The sequence below is a fragment of the Lepisosteus oculatus genome, chromosome 7 (assembly GCF_040954835.1).
Source record: "Lepisosteus oculatus isolate fLepOcu1 chromosome 7, fLepOcu1.hap2, whole genome shotgun sequence".
NCBI classification, from domain to species: Eukaryota; Metazoa; Chordata; class Actinopteri; order Semionotiformes; family Lepisosteidae; genus Lepisosteus; species Lepisosteus oculatus.
The window spans coordinates 53911502-53928608 of NC_090702.1; the positions used below are offsets into that span (position 1 = coordinate 53911502).

The 17107-nt window shown below is 37.1% G+C and overlaps 1 protein-coding gene across 2 annotated transcripts in view; it reads left to right on the top strand.

Moving 5' to 3' along the window:
• syt10 (synaptotagmin X) overlaps positions 1 to 14527 on the top strand; it is a 47178-nt gene extending 32651 nt beyond the window's left edge. For both annotated transcript variants that reach the window (XM_006633066.3, XM_015352008.2), the window contains exons 4-7: positions 1603 to 1723; positions 6718 to 6889; positions 8009 to 8138; positions 9934 to 14527. In XM_006633066.3, coding sequence (XP_006633129.1) covers positions 1603 to 1723; positions 6718 to 6889; positions 8009 to 8138; positions 9934 to 10005 — 495 coding nt within the window. In that variant the 3' untranslated portion in view covers positions 10006 to 14527. The remainder of the gene's footprint in view (positions 1 to 1602; positions 1724 to 6717; positions 6890 to 8008; positions 8139 to 9933) is intronic.
• Positions 14528 to 17107: the final 2580 nt, after the last annotated feature.

The following is a 17107-nucleotide window of genomic DNA, read 5'->3' on the forward strand; positions in this document are numbered from 1 at the left end:
GGATTCCCCTTTTTGATTCCTCTCTGGACTGTTCGCCTTGGCCACACCTCCCCCGACCACCAGCACACCATGGACATGCCCCCCGTCTTCATTCCCGTACCCTGCATGCCTTTTTTCCCCGTGTTTTCTCACTCAACCCTGGATCGTGTCGTCTGCATAGGGTCCGGAAAGAATGCTTTCGTTACAGCTACAATCTTGACTTGACTTGTTTCATCATAGTATTGTTGTTAATAGAACAGAATAATGTTAGTAAAAGATTAAGCTAAGAAAGGGAATATGTCTTGTAGCAAAGTCTGCTTTGGTTTGTAAATTAATTTGCACTTTGTTTTAATTTGTGGAATACAGCATGCCTTGTACTTTAAAAGTAATATACCAAGTGCTGGAATTCTGTTGTTTCTTGCTTACTTTATCAATGTATATTCCCAGAAGTGTGTACTTTCAGGGAGAATGTAATTCCATTGCAAGTCTAATCAGTTGCAAGCTTTAGTTACAGCATCAATAACCTTGCCTCACTTGCTTCCTTCCCAGAATCACTCAAGCCCTCAGATTACTTCATACTACTTGCAACAGGGCCATCTAATTTGTCAAGAATAGTATTTTACATCCAAAACATCATCTCTACTATAAAATGTTCAAGTATGTAGCTGTGTCAGCATGCGTAGGCTGCAAAGGAGCAAGTAAAGGTTTATTCAATACTGAAAAGAGAAGAAACGAAACAAAGTTTTGGCTGTCATGACCCGAAGAAGACTCCACAGCCAAAACGTTGTTTCTTTTCTTCTCTTTTCAGCATGGAATAGACCTATTACTTGTTCCTTTACATCTCTACTATAAACAAACAATAGTAGCTTGCCAGTCTTTTCATGGTGTGGAGATGATGATCAATCTTTGATAAAGTGTACACCCTTTTACCTTACATTTTCTAATAACTCCAAAAAATCTGCTTCTTTAACAGTTCTTGAAATGCATGCATACCTTAACCGGATGCTTAATTTGTCTTAAGTTGAATTATTCAACTTATGCTTTCTAAGGACTTAATACAAGTTGGTTTCATAGAAAAATGACCACAGGAAAATATAACACAGATAGTACAAATATAAGGCTTAAGACATTATGAAATCCAGTTTATGATACTGATTTGTATTTTACATATGACAATATTATGTAGCCATTACAAGTGCTAACATACAAATTTATTTTGATTCAAAATACGGTACCTAGCAATTTATTTAAGTAAGACTCGCACCCAGGATTCCCTTTTCCCCTTTTGGGGTATCTCTCTCGGGTCTTTCCAACCTTCCCATCTACACCCTTGCAGCAGTTCCCCAGCTCAGTCCCCAGAATAGTGACAGGGGTCCTGGTAGCTTATCCTCAGGGGTGGGCTGTATTCCCTCAGCTACTGTAGGTGAGTCAGGCTAAATATGCTCTGCACATTTCACCCTTCTATCACACTCATCAGGGTCAATACCAATTACTGCAATACAAGTTTGTTTAATAGAAAACTGAACACTTCATAAAGGAAAACAACACAAATTTAGTTTCATATAAAAGAAAATATACAGTATGATATCGTTTTCAATATTAACTTTATATTATTTCTTCCAGGAAAGTGTTGATCTGGGGGAAATCATGTATTCTTTGTGCTACCTTCCGACTGCTGGGAGAATGACCTTGACAGTCATTAAATGCAGAAACCTCAAGGCGATGGATATCACCGGCTCTTCAGGTATTCCCCATGAGACACTAACTTATTTCAAGGACAAAAAGATTTCTTAGTTCTTGTCAATAGCTAAAGTAAGACATAAACATAACACATTTTTCATCTGTGTGTTTTCATCGGTGTAGAGAGGTGTGAAATGAAACCTACCATTTTTAAATTGTTTTTATTCTGGTCAATTAGTGAAGATTAAAGATCTCTCCAAGCCTATTGTTTCTCATTTCACCTCAGACGGCCATGACCACTCTAATCTCTCCGTCTGTATTCTCAAAGACTGTTTTCCGAACTCGTACATCGGAAAGACTACAGAAACCAGAATTATCCTGCAGCTAGGATCACACATTCCCCCTTCTCTTAACGACAGACTACTTTTCTTCTAAATTCTCTCTATTCATTGTAGGTTTCGTTTCACACCTCTCTTCACCTATCTTGACTTCACACCTCCTGATTGGCCTCTCTGTCTGTCCCCTGCTCCCGCCTCTCGCTCCTCCTCTCTCCCAGCCTTTGTTCTCCCGCTACATTACCTTTGCTTACTGCCCTGTCTTCCTCACACCTGAAGAAGGCACCATGGCTGAAACGTTATGTTTTCGTTCTTCTCTTTTCAGCATGGAATAACCTATTACTTGTTCCCATGTAGGAAATATTACACTGATTCTCTAGTATATGACTATCTAATATTTAGGACCATAACAGCTTAATGAAATTCACTTTGGGATATTGATTTTTGTTTTTCTTGTATCAATATTACATAGCAATTGATAGTGCTAACATGAATCTATTTGTATTCAAAACCTGGTTCTTGAATTTATTTTCACAGCTGGAGTTGATGGGGTACCATGTTGTGCCACAGAATTGTACTGACTGGTTTTATAATTAATAATTAATAATAATTGCTTACACTTACTGTATATAGCGCTTATCTGGACACTCCTTTAGAAACACTTCTTTAGAAAATGTTCTCCTTCCAGTATCTGCCATGTTTATTTGTCTCACACTTGTGCATTTCGCTTTCACATCCCTCCCTCCACCCCATCTTTGCCCTAGCAGCATCTCCCTAGCTCGACATAGCTATTGTTTTAATTAGTGGTAACTAATTGTTTTAATTTACTGAAAGCAGTAAATGTCTTGCTGTCTTTGGCATCTTTAAATTTTAAGTTATCCTACTTTTACTGATCTGCTACCAAAAGAACATATTTTCAATCAAAATTTAAATAGTATCTAAATATGCTGATAACGTTTATTTTAAACAAGATTGATCAATACCTTGTGGATGCTAGTAGTACAGGCTACTAGCTTATGTAAACTGTACATCTGCAATACACTCAGTTATCTGAAAAGCTCGTCTGTGGGATTATGTCCCATTTGTCTTGTAGAGGCTGGACAGGCCTGTGCCTGTTCACCGGTCACTGAGTTCTGGACTTCATCCTAGCGATGTTAACTGGGGCTCAAGTCTGGCGAACTGGTCATTCACTGCATGACTGTCACATTCTAATAACACGAGAAAGGCAGTGTAATAGGAGCTACATAAGATAAGATCACTGCATTGGCCATACACAATTTCTTGTATTAGGAATTTGTCTTTTTGCATACCCCAACTTGCTTTGCGTGAGATACACAGACAGGAAGTAGAAGCTTGGGGTCAGGGCACAGGGTCAGCCATTTATACGGCGCTCCTGGAGCAGTTGGGGTTAAGGGTCTTGCTCAGGGACCCAATGGAGTAGTATTTCCTCTGCCAGCCGCACTGCCCTTGCATGAAGACATGCTCTTGATAACTGGAATCCTGTAGCATCTAGGCAGTCTTGGACAAAGCTCAGCTTCAGACTTTGGCCTCCCAGTCAAATGGTCAGTTAGCACATTGTTCTGCATGTATGTGCCTGTCTAGAGCAGGTGAGTCCTCCAAATTTTTCTCCATACAGTGTACATTCCCATTACACAAAAGTGTTTTTCTCTTGATAAAAGGGGCATATGTGATCTTTTATGCATCTACAGTATCATTTTAGATTTTCACAAGCCTTGACATTCAACAGTTTAAATCACTTAGTCACTCTTATCCAATCCAATCTATCACCTCGACGAGTGCTTATGAAAGAGTCAAAATCACTCAAGTGGTGCCACAGTTAGTAGTGAATAACCAATTTAATGAAATGATGCCAAAAAACATTTAATCAATATCCAAAATCCTTCTGTTTTAATTTCCTAAAAACATGCTAGCATGCAAACAGTGATAAGTATCTTGATGTTCATCAGACATTTATTTCTAGGCTATTAAAATCTGCACTATTGATAAAGACTTCAAATGTTAAGCAATAAGCAAGACTATTTAATCCTGTTTTTCCAATACAAATTTAAATAACACTGTAGTGTGCTCTCACGAGGCACCAGTTCTGTAGGGGTTTGGGCATTTACTGGGACAATTATTAATTGTAGCAGTAAGTCACAAAATTGATTCTTTTAATGGCCTTAGAATCCAACCATGCGGTATAACTCAAACAACGCACACACACAGGTACTAATACACAATAATACATTTATTAATACATAAAATATGCATGTAAACCTAACAGATCTTATCGTGAAGGTTATCAGAATACAAAAGATATATATTCATTCAGTTACAAAGAGTTACACATATCAAGAGGAAATACGTTCGGTATATCATTCATTTAGACCGTTTCGTAATTGAACTTGGTTACAACTTCTACATTAGATACTCAAAACAAGTACATAACTCTTAGAAATTAAATTGATATCAACTGGTTGGGATAACAATTGAATTCTCGAGCTGTAATGCAGTAAGTTGAGTACTCATCCAATCTTTGGGGATTCAGATCTCCTGCGGGCACAAAGAAGCAGTTGCAGGCTTGTTGCTGTCCAATCCGCGCTCTCTGGCTCCGTGCCAGGCTGTGCTGTGCAACTTGCAACGGTGCGCTGCTGATGCTCTCTGAAGACCGGCTAGTTAGTGTTGGCTTTAACTAGCGAAGTTTGTGCACAGGAGAAAAGATGACTGTGGGTCCCAGCAGGTCAGGAAGAAGATCGGTTCGTTCCTGATGATGCACTAGTTCTGTATAGTGATTCAGCTGTCCACAGTTCCGGCCTGTTCACGAGGCTTGCTGCTGATGCTAAGCTTGGGTGGATCCTTTGGTTACTCGTGGCAACCTCCGCTCTCGACTCTTAGAACAAAGCAAAGTTCTGGCACTCGGACACACTGGCCGTTACGTGGTTGTCCGGGCTGAGTCTCAGGATGTTCAGGAGGCGCGCTGCGAGAATGTCCTGCCCTTGGGAGCCTTTCTGCTCCTGGGCCATCCTGCCCTGGAATTCTTTAGAATAATCTCGCACCCCTGGAATTCTCCTTAGAAGCTCTGTGTTGCCTGTTTTTACCTGGAGGAACTTCAGCTCATTCATTGGCTGAAAGTTTCGTGGGCATCTGAAACCCATGTGAGTTACTCGGCCCTACCAGTCCCTGATTGGTTGATCAAGGTGAGATATGAGTCACTTACTCCTGACACTTAGGAATGCAGTCCAGATGTCCATCTGGCACTCCCTACACAGATAGGTGTCAATGGATGACCATTGATCATGATAGCCAGGCTTAGCTAAGTGCATCCCCATTTGGGAGCTGTGCCTTATCAAAGAAACCTTAAATCAGCCTGCATGAATAGCTTCTCTGTGGCTGCACCATAGAGATGAAGAGAGAGATGGACCCTCATTTGGGAAAGCACAGCAAAACCTAATTCTGTCTTATTAACAAGCATTGCCACTACAACACCATTGAACAACTGTTTGATTCAGCTTCAAAGAATTAACACCAGGTTGTTAGGAAGCAACCATTGTGAATTGGAATCACTGTGAAGTTTCATCATACTTCATCATACTTTCATATGCATTTGGGTCTACCTTTATGTACATATTTAACTATTTAACTAAAAGATCTTTTGAGTTATGTAATTATCCTAAATGCTTGCTTCAAAGATATGTCAATAATTACAGTATATGGTAACAAAAACAAACTTTAAACCTATTTGATTTCTAATGAAAAGTGCGATAATTATTGCTTACATATGTATACGTTTTTTCCTAAAACAAATCCCTTTTTAGCCCTATTTGTCATCTTGTTTAAAGCTGTTTACCAATTGTTTTTTTTTGTCAAATCCATTTATCTTTTTAACAAATTGCTTCAATGACAATACATGGCATATTTTTCATCTTGTGAAAAAGAGTCTGTGCACTCTGAAATGATTTCCAGGAGCTGATATTGTGTAGTAAAAGAAAGGCAATAAATATTTTGTGACTGTTGAGTGTTAGGACTCAGTGAAATGGCAATGAATGAGTATTGATTTGTAATGCATGGCTGTGTTCCAAATTCTAATTTTTTTTAAATAGCTGTAGAAATATCAGTCCATACATTATTAGAAAGCAACCTATTCCTAGTAAGATTCACGACACCACAGAGTGTCTCAAAAAACAGAACTCAAGGTGGAACTATACCATCTATAGTTAATTTTATACATCTGAAGACATTATACAATTTTAGCTATACAGGGAGATGAAATCTTAAGCAGGGGGCACAGCTGTTCTCAGCTCCAGTAACTACCAGCTGCCACTATTGTGAGCCTGGGATCTCTGGTTGGCCATCTTGGTAAGGTGGAAAACTTTGAGAGTAGTAAAGCCCTGCAACAACTCCGCCCCTCGTGGCATCACAGCATATTATCCTACTGTATATTGCATTCCTTTAGTATTACAACTTGAGAAGATTTTGATCATATAAGATTTAGCTATGAGTGGGTTTTAATCATTTTTACACTAGAATTAAATTTGTTAGAATCAACATACTGTAACAGTTTCCAGTGGGTAATAGCATACAGTATTTTTAAATTCCTTTGCAGCATTTTTTGGTGAATCTTCAAGAATTAAACAAGCTGCAGCTCCATAAATTGTGTTCCATATTTACTTTGTGCAGTATAGACTCTGTTTCCATGCAGGCTATGTCTGGTTCGTTTTTTCAGACCCTTATGTTAAAGTGTCGCTGCTATGCGATGGCCGCAGATTAAAAAAACGGAAAACAACAACAAAGAAGAGCACTCTCAACCCTGTTTACAACGAGGCCATCATCTTTGACATCCCTCCAGAGAATGTGGAGCAAGTGAGCCTCTCCATCATGGTGATGGACTATGATCGGTAAGTGTGGTCACCTCAGAAAAAATAAGCATGAACTCACATTTATGGCTGACTTGCAGTGGAATTACACAAAAGTTATTGTTTCATTTGTGCAGGTGCAAAACAAATATGACTCAATACAAAACACCACATTCTAAATGTATTGAATATTTGAATAGGTAAGGTTAAGAAAAAATCATCTAAAAAATGCCTATTCTGTTTAGGGATAGTTGATTTCACTTCACATCTTTTCATTTGTCATTAGTAACTTACAAAAGATGTCTTTCATAATGTAAGGTTGTACTGCGAGTCAGTGTTTTCACAATCCCTTGTTTTTTAGGCAATCCATAATATAGCTGGTTTATTTCTAATTATCATGTTAATGAATATGGAAGGCACGATATTATTTACATAAAATTTCAAAATATTTGCATGCAAGGCAAGCATCTGCTCATTAGGTTCATGCTGCACCTTGAAGGATAACTGTCACGAACAATTCTTTCCCGGGCCCTATGCAGACGACATGATCTGGAAGGGAGTGGGGAAACGCTAGGAAAAAGTCATGCAGGAGAGGGTATGGAGACAGGGGGCATGTCCAAGGGGTGCAGGTGTCCAGGGGGAGTGAGTCCGGGGCGAACAATCCACGAGAAAATTCAAACGGGTATGCAAGACGGAAGGTAGAGTCCAAGGCCAGGGGATCCATCCAGGGAATAAAACCATGAACTGGGTCGGGACCGGCGGGGCGGGGAATCAGGAACAGAAGATTAAAAACATAACGGAGCCAGCCGCAGCAGGACCCCGGGCTCTCACGCAGCGGAATTCGATGAGGAACCTCGAGTGACGTCTGCGTCTGGCTTTTAAGGGGGAACGGAAATAGGAAACAGGTGCAGGTAATGGGGCAGAACAAGGAAGGGCTGGAGCGCCCTTAGGAGGAGGAGTAGCAATCATGACAATAACAACAAACTTGTTCATTGCTTTCTATAGCTAAGACATGATCTGTATTTGCTGGTACTGCATTAAGATGTTCTATGGAATGAGTAACAAAACAGTTTGCCATTTCACTGCTACTCATCAAATTCATTTAGTGCTTTTAAATTGTTCCTAGTATCAGTGAGGATCTTCTGTGGTGTTTCTTTGCAGGGTTGGCCACAATGAGGTGATAGGGGTGTGTCGAACAGGCCCGGAGGCTGAAGGCCTCGGTCGAGATCATTGGAATGAAATGTTGGCCTACCCTCGCAAACCGATAACTCACTGGCATGCACTGATAGAGGTAAAATATTTTTCTCTTTAATTGGAAATATGAATAAGCCATTTATGCATCAGAGCTTGTTCTAAATTTATATAAGAACTGTTTGTTAAATGTATACCCAGGCAAAATTCAAGGACCTTATTAGTGTCTAATGCACTCTGTGTTCTTTATTCAGCATCATATCATAAAGTGCTTTATAGTCATGAAGAAATTAGATATCTTCACAGAATATTCTCTGAAAATGGCATCTTGCAGAATTTCAATCTATCCTTTTTTTGGTAAAGAAAGTTGCATAGTTGAAGCCGATCCAATCTGGGGTTTATGAACTTGGTATCACTTCTTTCCCGATTCAGAGACTGTGCAAGTGGAGGTATATTGGTACAGTAGAGGCCGAGGTCAGAGTTTTCCACAGTGAACAACTGCTGCACTTTGCACATGGTTTCAGAGAAAAATTGCCAAGTGAACCTCACCACAGCCTTCCGATATTTCATTTTGAAAAACAAAAAAAGAGAAACAGAAAATTGTTTATCTTGTCTTCTCATCAGGTAGGCAGGCAAATTGAGAAAAGTCCACACAACCTGGACCTTGAAATCAACTTAGGTCATTACTAATAAGTAATGATCTATTTGACCAGTAGCAGTACAGAGATATTTCCTCTCTAATGTCTAAGGTCTAATATTGAGCCTTCACATACTGTAAAAACAGCGGCTATCAGAAGTATCCCCCTTGGACAATTTCACATTTTATTGTGTTACAATATGGAATCTCAATATATTGGGATTTTTTGCCATTGACCGATACAAAGCAGTCTATGCTGGGTAGACTGGACCAGCAGAGGTAAAGTACAGTACAACACATGGAGTAAGATGCGGTACACATGTGATACTGTACGTACAGTACCTGTACGCTCAATATGAAACTAGTCGTATGACACCTTCCTCTTCGCTACATTTACCGGAGGTTTCGAAATTTGGCAGACGTTTTGAAATGTTTCTTTGTGTCTCTTCTTTATAGTTTAGAACATGGCTTTCACTATTCGAAATATGGGTAACAATTCATGTGCTTCGTAGTACTGAATTTTAATAAAAAGAACGTTCTTAAGAAGATGTTCAGTCCGGATTTATAATTCCTTAGTGAATTTAGATTGGGGCTTTAAACACAAGAAAAGGAAATTAAATATCTGTTCCCAGTTAACTGTTCAAAAAACGAAACAACCCACAAAACTGTAATTACATTTGTTGTCTGTTTCCATTGTGTTGAGAGACAAAAACTGAGAAAACTGAGAACTCTTCAAAATTAATGCTAACACCTAAACTGGTATATTTATTCTGTATTTTCAATACCTACAGTACCACATTAATAAATGTTTCCTTTATTTCCTTTGGAATTGTATTAGAAAAAAACTGGTTACAAACACTATATGTTAGTGTGAAGTGGATATTTCCATATTTCCATAATAATAAATATTAGACTGGTTTCTTGGTAATTTTTTGTGCTGTGCTTCCTTCTTGTCTTGTTATAAATGAAACATTTCACTTTGGAGAAGAATGAAGTACAGTGCTAATGACTGCCTTTGAGCAATCTTCAGCGCTAGATTGATTTTAATCTAAACGTGCACTGTAGACGAGTGTTGGTTGGAAAAAAAAACTTTCTTTCATCCCAACAAATTTTTCTGGATCACTGTAGATGAGATCATTTCATTTCTAAAGGCCCTTATTAAGTTGATCACATGTCAGCAACAGTTATGCGTGAAATGTCAATTAGTTGAATTATCGTCGGAATGCAATTTTATTTTTGTATTATCTTTTTCCCACAGTGGCCTGGAAGAGCAACTAGCTTTGACAGTCAAGGATCCTGCCCCTCTCCTAAACCACCTCTGACACCATGAAACTCCATCTACTGCACCGCTTTCAGAAAAATAATAACCAGGAATTTCAGATGGGAATTTATTGTTTAATTTTGCATGTTGCAGCAAACGTTATTATTGTTATTTAAGATACTGAGTATCAGTCTTCACTAATTAAAAGGTAATTACTGAAACCAGAGAATGGCATAATCTTAGCTTTAGTCGGGTATCAAGATTGATTTATAGAGCATTCTCATCCTGTGACACACAATAACCTATTGCGTTAATATATAGCTTTATGAACGCTTAGACGTAGTAAAACAAGCATTCATACAGTTTAAATACAATCTGATAATGCCAGAAAGTACTATTGTGCGAGCAAAAAAAATTTCACTTCATCTTTGGGGTGGGGAGATTCTTTGTTAGTAATACAGTACAAGGACTGACATTCATTTAGGCTTAATTTAATTTAAACAGTATATTAAAACACTTGTCCAGTTACTAAGGGCACAGTGTGGAGATTCTTGGAGTACTATAATTCAGGAATTGATTAGGCCATCCTGCATACGTTTAGTAAAATTATACTACAATTTTAGATTTGTCATGCAGATGTCTCTTCTTCACGTATTTTTTTCAGCTGTTTTAATTTTCGGCCTCTTGCTGACAAATACTGTTGCTGTGATTTTTTTTTTACTAATTACTAGTAAACTTTACGGAAGTTTATTAGCCATTGAAAAAAAAATCAACTTGTTTATATGAGAAAGGAAGAGGAGAGTGACAATATTCTGCTGTTGTTAAAATCAATGCAACCTTGCACAGGACAATATAATTGCATATACAGTACAATGCAATACAGTATTAATATAGTTGGTAACATTGTTCACAAATTACCTATTGTGTTTAAACGCAATAATTTTCTCGTATAAACAAGAAACTTTTCTTGTATAAATGAGATACTATCTTGTATAATCGAGTTTTTTTTTCTCTGTGGTGCAAATAAGCTTCCGTAAAACTTGCAGGGCATTATCTAAAAAGAGATATGTGTACAGGGAGATACCTCCAGAAAAACTGAAGGCACCACTCTGGCCTTATAGATCTTCAAGGCTGATCTTCTCTTCAGAAGGGGTGTGCAGAATGAGTAAATTGTCCAAACTGAAACAAAGACATTGAGGCTACAGGTAAATATATTGCTGCTTAAGAAGGGGTTCTACTTTTCAAAGAGAGGAGAAAACTGAGATTTTGTGCAATGAGTTTCCAGTTATGACATTTAATGTAGTTATGTAGCTTTATCAAAATTAGTTATAATAGTAACAAATTTCCTCAAGCAGGGGTTGTGGTGCTGTGGTTTCACATAGATTCTTAAGAATTTGCATTGTCATTTTGGATAATTATAGAGAAAAACCTTATACAGTACATATAACAATGTCTTAACTCGTGCAGTCAGTACATACAGTTTGTACAAAAATATCAAAATTTTATTTGCCAAATGTAATAGTGTATTTAATGGTGTGTTGAAAGCTAGAATACAACAATGCATAAAGTAAATGATCCCACATAACATCTGAAATGGCATACTTATAGATACACTGATAAAGATCTTGGTGTTTTCTAAAGTTGATCAGAAAATGCATTTTATGCTATTCCTATATCCTCTTCAATCAAAAATGATCAAAGCGATCCTTTTAACGTTGAGAACAGTTTCACCAAGCACGTTTCCAGGGCTGAATCCCAATCCAAAAGTCCTGAAAACCATCTAGGGCAGATACTGTTAACATTTAAACAATGTTCAATATGGAGTGCTCAGGGTGTAAATCGTTCATCACCAGTTGACTGCTCTTTCTGAAGATCACAAAGTGTACAGTTTGATGAGGTAGTTGGCATTCATGGGTCAGTACTGAAGTTCTGCTTGCTTCTTCCATGTTGGACTTGGTTGACGTCTCTTGCACATTAATTTATCTGGAGTAAGCAATATGAGCAGGTTGGGAACTAAAAGCAATAGAAGCCAAATGTAGCAGGGCATTTTATTCATCAAGATAAACTAAATTATTTCCTTCAGCGGGGAATTCAGAATTATCCTGTTGCAGGTGCTGTCCAAGTGTTCAAAGGATTGTGGGGTCAAATGATCAACATGTCAGAGACCTACTTGAGATCACGTACACTAAACAGACCACTCTTACATTGGTGCTGTGATCCTAATGAAATTTAAGCCAGCTGGAGAAAGCAATGATACTAGAACACATTTGCTTTGCATAGCTATCTTGAGTTAGGGCCTATCACTGGAATTACAGTCTGTAGTACTTCCCAGTAATTTTCAAAGGGGAACATTGTGTAGTATGCAGTACCTTAGGCATGCGCTGGAGATTAAACAGAATGAGAACCTACTGTACAGGACATATTTCTAATGGCCTTTAGGTGACATCGCAGTCATGCCTTGAAATTGAAAAGATTGATATGAAAATCTGTCTGGGTGTCTGCAAAAAAGCAACGTACCCAAGGAGCTGATTTTGACAGAACCTCATTTAAGTAGGTGGGGATCTCATTAAATCTGCATACCATCTTTAATTCATGCTTCCATTAGCCAGACAACAAAAACACAAACTGTTAAAACAAGTATACAGCACATTCATATTATACCACCAATGTATAATATTGGACCTGCTCCAATGTGTTGAAAACAATGATAATTTCACGTTATTTTCATGCTTTAATTCGTACCTAGATTCACCCCCAGTATATTTCAGTGCAGTTATGTTTTAGTAAATATCTATTTCTTCCTAACTGGTGCTTTGGGTAGTTTGCCTAATTAATGAATATGCTTAGCAACAGCTGTTCAGGTGAAGTCAGGCAGCCTCGTTTTAATTAATTATAGTCTTATGATTTTTTGGGGGGGCTCTGGCATTTTACTGTCAAACACTACTACAAATGCTTACATCCTTATTTTTCTATTTTTTATAGCAGGACAGAATGTTCACTAAAATCAGCTGTTTAAGTGAAACAAATTTCCAGAGCCTTCTCAAGCCAGAGATCTGTACATCTCCCTGATTATGCTCACAATGTTTCATAAAGCAGATTTTTTAAGTATATTAATAAAAAAATGTAGCTAGAATGTATTGCTTTCACTGCCTAGGTCAGAATAAAAGGTTCCTTCTGATTTCGGAAAAATAAAGATACTTCAGATCATCTAAAACTGAAACTTTTCAATAAAGTAAAAACGTATCCCTCCTCTGTCTCTCTCCAAATAGAGAATTTTCTCATCAAGTAAAGTAAACACCAGAAATAAATTGGTCTAATTACTACTTTTGAAAATTAAAAACATTGCAAAACACTTAATTTAATTTACACTGTGTGGATAGTATGGAAAATATTTTTCAGTTATTTCAATTTCAGTTTTTTTTCAACGAGATTGTGCCATTTATGTTGGTATTGGTCTTCAAAAACTGCAAAATAACAAGATAAAGATAAGAAATTATGATCCTCAGGCACTAGAACAAAGAAGAAAAAAAGCATGTTGCTGAGGCTTTATCTTTCTGCTGTTGTATCACAACAACAACAACAACAACATCCAGTTAAGAGTCCAATGTTCCATTAATAAATCCTATTACTATTCACTCTGTGTTGCTATATATACTAAGATATATACAGTACAGTACAAGCACCAAACATCTGGCATCTGTTATTTTCTCTATTACATTTTGTTAGACTTTCTACATGACATATCATTCTATATCAGAACATCTTCTGAAGATAGTAAAATGAAACGTTTTAAAGTGGCAACGTTTTTTTTTCCATTTGTTTAGAAAATATTTTCTGCCACTTTCACAGAAAACTACAAAACTACATTTTGGGCTACAAACAAATCTCAGAAACAAGCCAATTTTGAAAGGGCTGTTGATTATTTAAATGTCAGGGATAGATTGATTGTACTGCATACAGCACATCAGAGTGGCCCCTACGACAGCATAAGTCACCTCACCCTGAAATGTAGCGTGTACTTCTACAAAGTACTTACTGTAAGAGCTGTCCCTGCAAAGTGTTATATGGAATTAAGAGTACAAAAGATTTTAATAACTGAATGTTATATAAAATTGTACAGTATATACAAATTAGTAATCGTTCAAATGTCCTAGAGTTCAGTATTGGATGTTCAGTACCTGTATGTACAGTAATTTCTTTATTTTGTCTGGTGATATAAGACATGGCCATTGTGTTAAGTGTACAGCTAAAGAGGTCTGTGTTTTGGGTATTTTGTATGCACTCTGCTGCCTTTGTGAGCATTATGGGAAAGCAAAATGTCGAATTGTTTGTTGCACTAGCCTTCACAAAACATTCCACATTAAAGTATTTTTAAAATTGCTGCTCTACGTACTGTAAATTGTAAGCATCTTTGTTATATCTGATTATACTGTATGAAATAACAATAATGGCAATTGCTGAAAGATCTTCTGAAGTGTACAGTTTGTGATAACTTTTGTAACAATTCATAGTTAACATTTGAAATATAATTTTACCGTACCTGTTTCCTATGTATTTTGATGAAGAATAAAAATAAATACTTGAATATTAAGTATTTAAAAACTACGAGTTTTTTCTTTTAACTGCAGGTTCAAAGGCTGGTCATTGCAATATTTTTAATACTGTTTTTATAGAATACCAATGAAGAATGTCTTATTGACAGCTTTACTCTAACTAAACAACATACAGCAGTGCAGGCTAATGGGATTCCTAATCAATACCTGTACTGTACATACAGGACTGTATAGAGCACTTTTACAGTATAGTCCACACCTTAAGAAGGCTCCACGGCCGAAACGTTTTGTTTTCGTTCTTCTTTTTTTCAGCATGGAATAAGCCTATTACTTGTTCCTTTGCTGCCTATTCATGCTGACGCAGCTACCCACCAAAACAAACAGTATAGTCCGTTTACTGTACAAAGAATATAAGATAAGACAGGTTAATTTGCAAACAAGAGTGGACTATATGACACATCTTGCTCATTTGGTTGTTAAATGGTGAAGTGAATTTCAAATTTCTTGAATGATCCCAGATCTAGACTCCAAAGATCCACAACTTTAAAGAAGAGTTTTCTATTTTCTGTCCTAAATAAATTCCACTTTTGTTTCCATTTGTGACTCCATGTCCTTGTTTCACTACTGAGTTAGAATAGTCTGAAATAATTTCCTGAGCTGACCCTATCTGCAGTGTATCCCTTAGGATTTCATACTCTTGGATCAAATCTCTCAGTCTCTCAGCCTATTTGTTCTAGGCTGAAGAGCTTTACAGTACCTTCCCTCTACCTGACTGTGTGTGACAATCCCCTGAGACCAGGAATGTTTTGTTGCTCTTCTTTGAACTCTTTCTCAGGCTAGCTATTATTATATCTTCCATCAAGCTAAGTAAACATTAATTCCAAATACTGTAATCACATCACATCACATCATGTACTGACTGCATATATGATATATGGTTGATACATATGTACTGTACCATTCAGTCATTGTTTTGACTTTTACACATATTATATATAATTTTTCATAATATTATAAGTAAATAATTTTGATATGTAAATACCTACCTCCTACCGTCCGGTTAACGGTATCAAAGCATTCGGTCCAAGTCCAACAGACTACAGAACAGCTTCTACCTCCAGGCAATAAGACTGATAAACAGCCAACCTGCAGCTCCTTTAGCAAATCACCTGTAATGGCTACATGGACACACAGTTTTCACTGTATTCAGCACAACCACACTACTTGTATATATTACATACACCATGGACACATATCAGGTCTACTCATATTGAGTTTTATTCCATTTCTATTACATCTTTTATTATGTAACCTTATTTTCATAACCTCAAATTTTGTGATTTTTGTGATTTCTCTGATTTCTGTGATTCTTGTGATTTTCGTGAGCTCGCAGAAAAGACATTTAATTGCCAGCAACTACTGCTGCACGCTGTATTGTGCATTTGATAAATAAACTTTGATCTGATTTGATTTGACCTTGTTTATACATTATTTTCTCCATGAAGCCATTTTCACAAGCCTCATTTCCGTTCCTATCCGATCAGAAGACTCAATTTAATACTGCCCTTTAAAAGTGCTAAATAATGCAGCAACTGTCTCACTTCAATCCCCTTGTTAATGACCTACCTGTATTTCATTCAGATGGTTCAGCTTACTATACATGGTTTTAAGTCCTCAAAGTCAATGATAAAACAATTGAAACGAATAAAGAAGACTTGGCTTTGAACAGCTGAGCCTCTGGTTAAGACTCTGAGATAATTATAGTGTAGCAAAAACATAGCTAGGCTTAGCAGCAAGTAGCAAACAAGAAGAAACTATCCTTATTCCACCTATTGGACCTGACCACAAATTCCTGTTGCTTGTGAGCTGACATTGTATGTCTGATTATCAGTGTTTTTTAATATAATAGTTAAGTAAAATTAGTGCCACAATTATATTGATCTACTGTATGAAAGTTATCTAGAAATTTAAAGAAACATTTTTGGTCCTCTTAATATAGTAATTCAAACATCTTCATTGTCATTGTTCTGTCATCTTTTCTACTGTATATGACAGAGCTGTTTAAGTGCTGAAATATGATTGAGGGGATTTGCTTTGTATTCAAGACTACACAGATTATGAGCAGTTACAAATGAGGGTTACAGAAATCAGGAAATGACAGAGAAGATAAATCAATAAGTAAAATAAATTATCATAACCCCCAGCTTGTAAGGATTTGGCCAAGAATATACCCGGGTGGTTAAAAGTACATGAGTTCTTTGTTCTCTGGCACAGCTTTGGTAAAAAGAGTAATTATTCAGGCACACTAAGTTAAACAAATATATGTTAACAATGACAGTGACAAACACACTACATTACTCACAACATAAACTTACAACACACAAGTTTGTCTATGTACAAGTTTACAGACAATGTAAGAGCTTTTACAGTCACAATGCTCAACCTACACCAGTTTGAAAGGAACAGGTACAGTAATTTCCTTTTTTTCACCTCTTTGCCGTAGCCTTTGCAGTCTACATATGCTAATGCAGCTACTGTACCTACTTGAACATCGACACTAGTTCAAGAGTAGTAGATGCTCCACTACTACTCCACTAGTAGATGGTCCCCTCATCAAA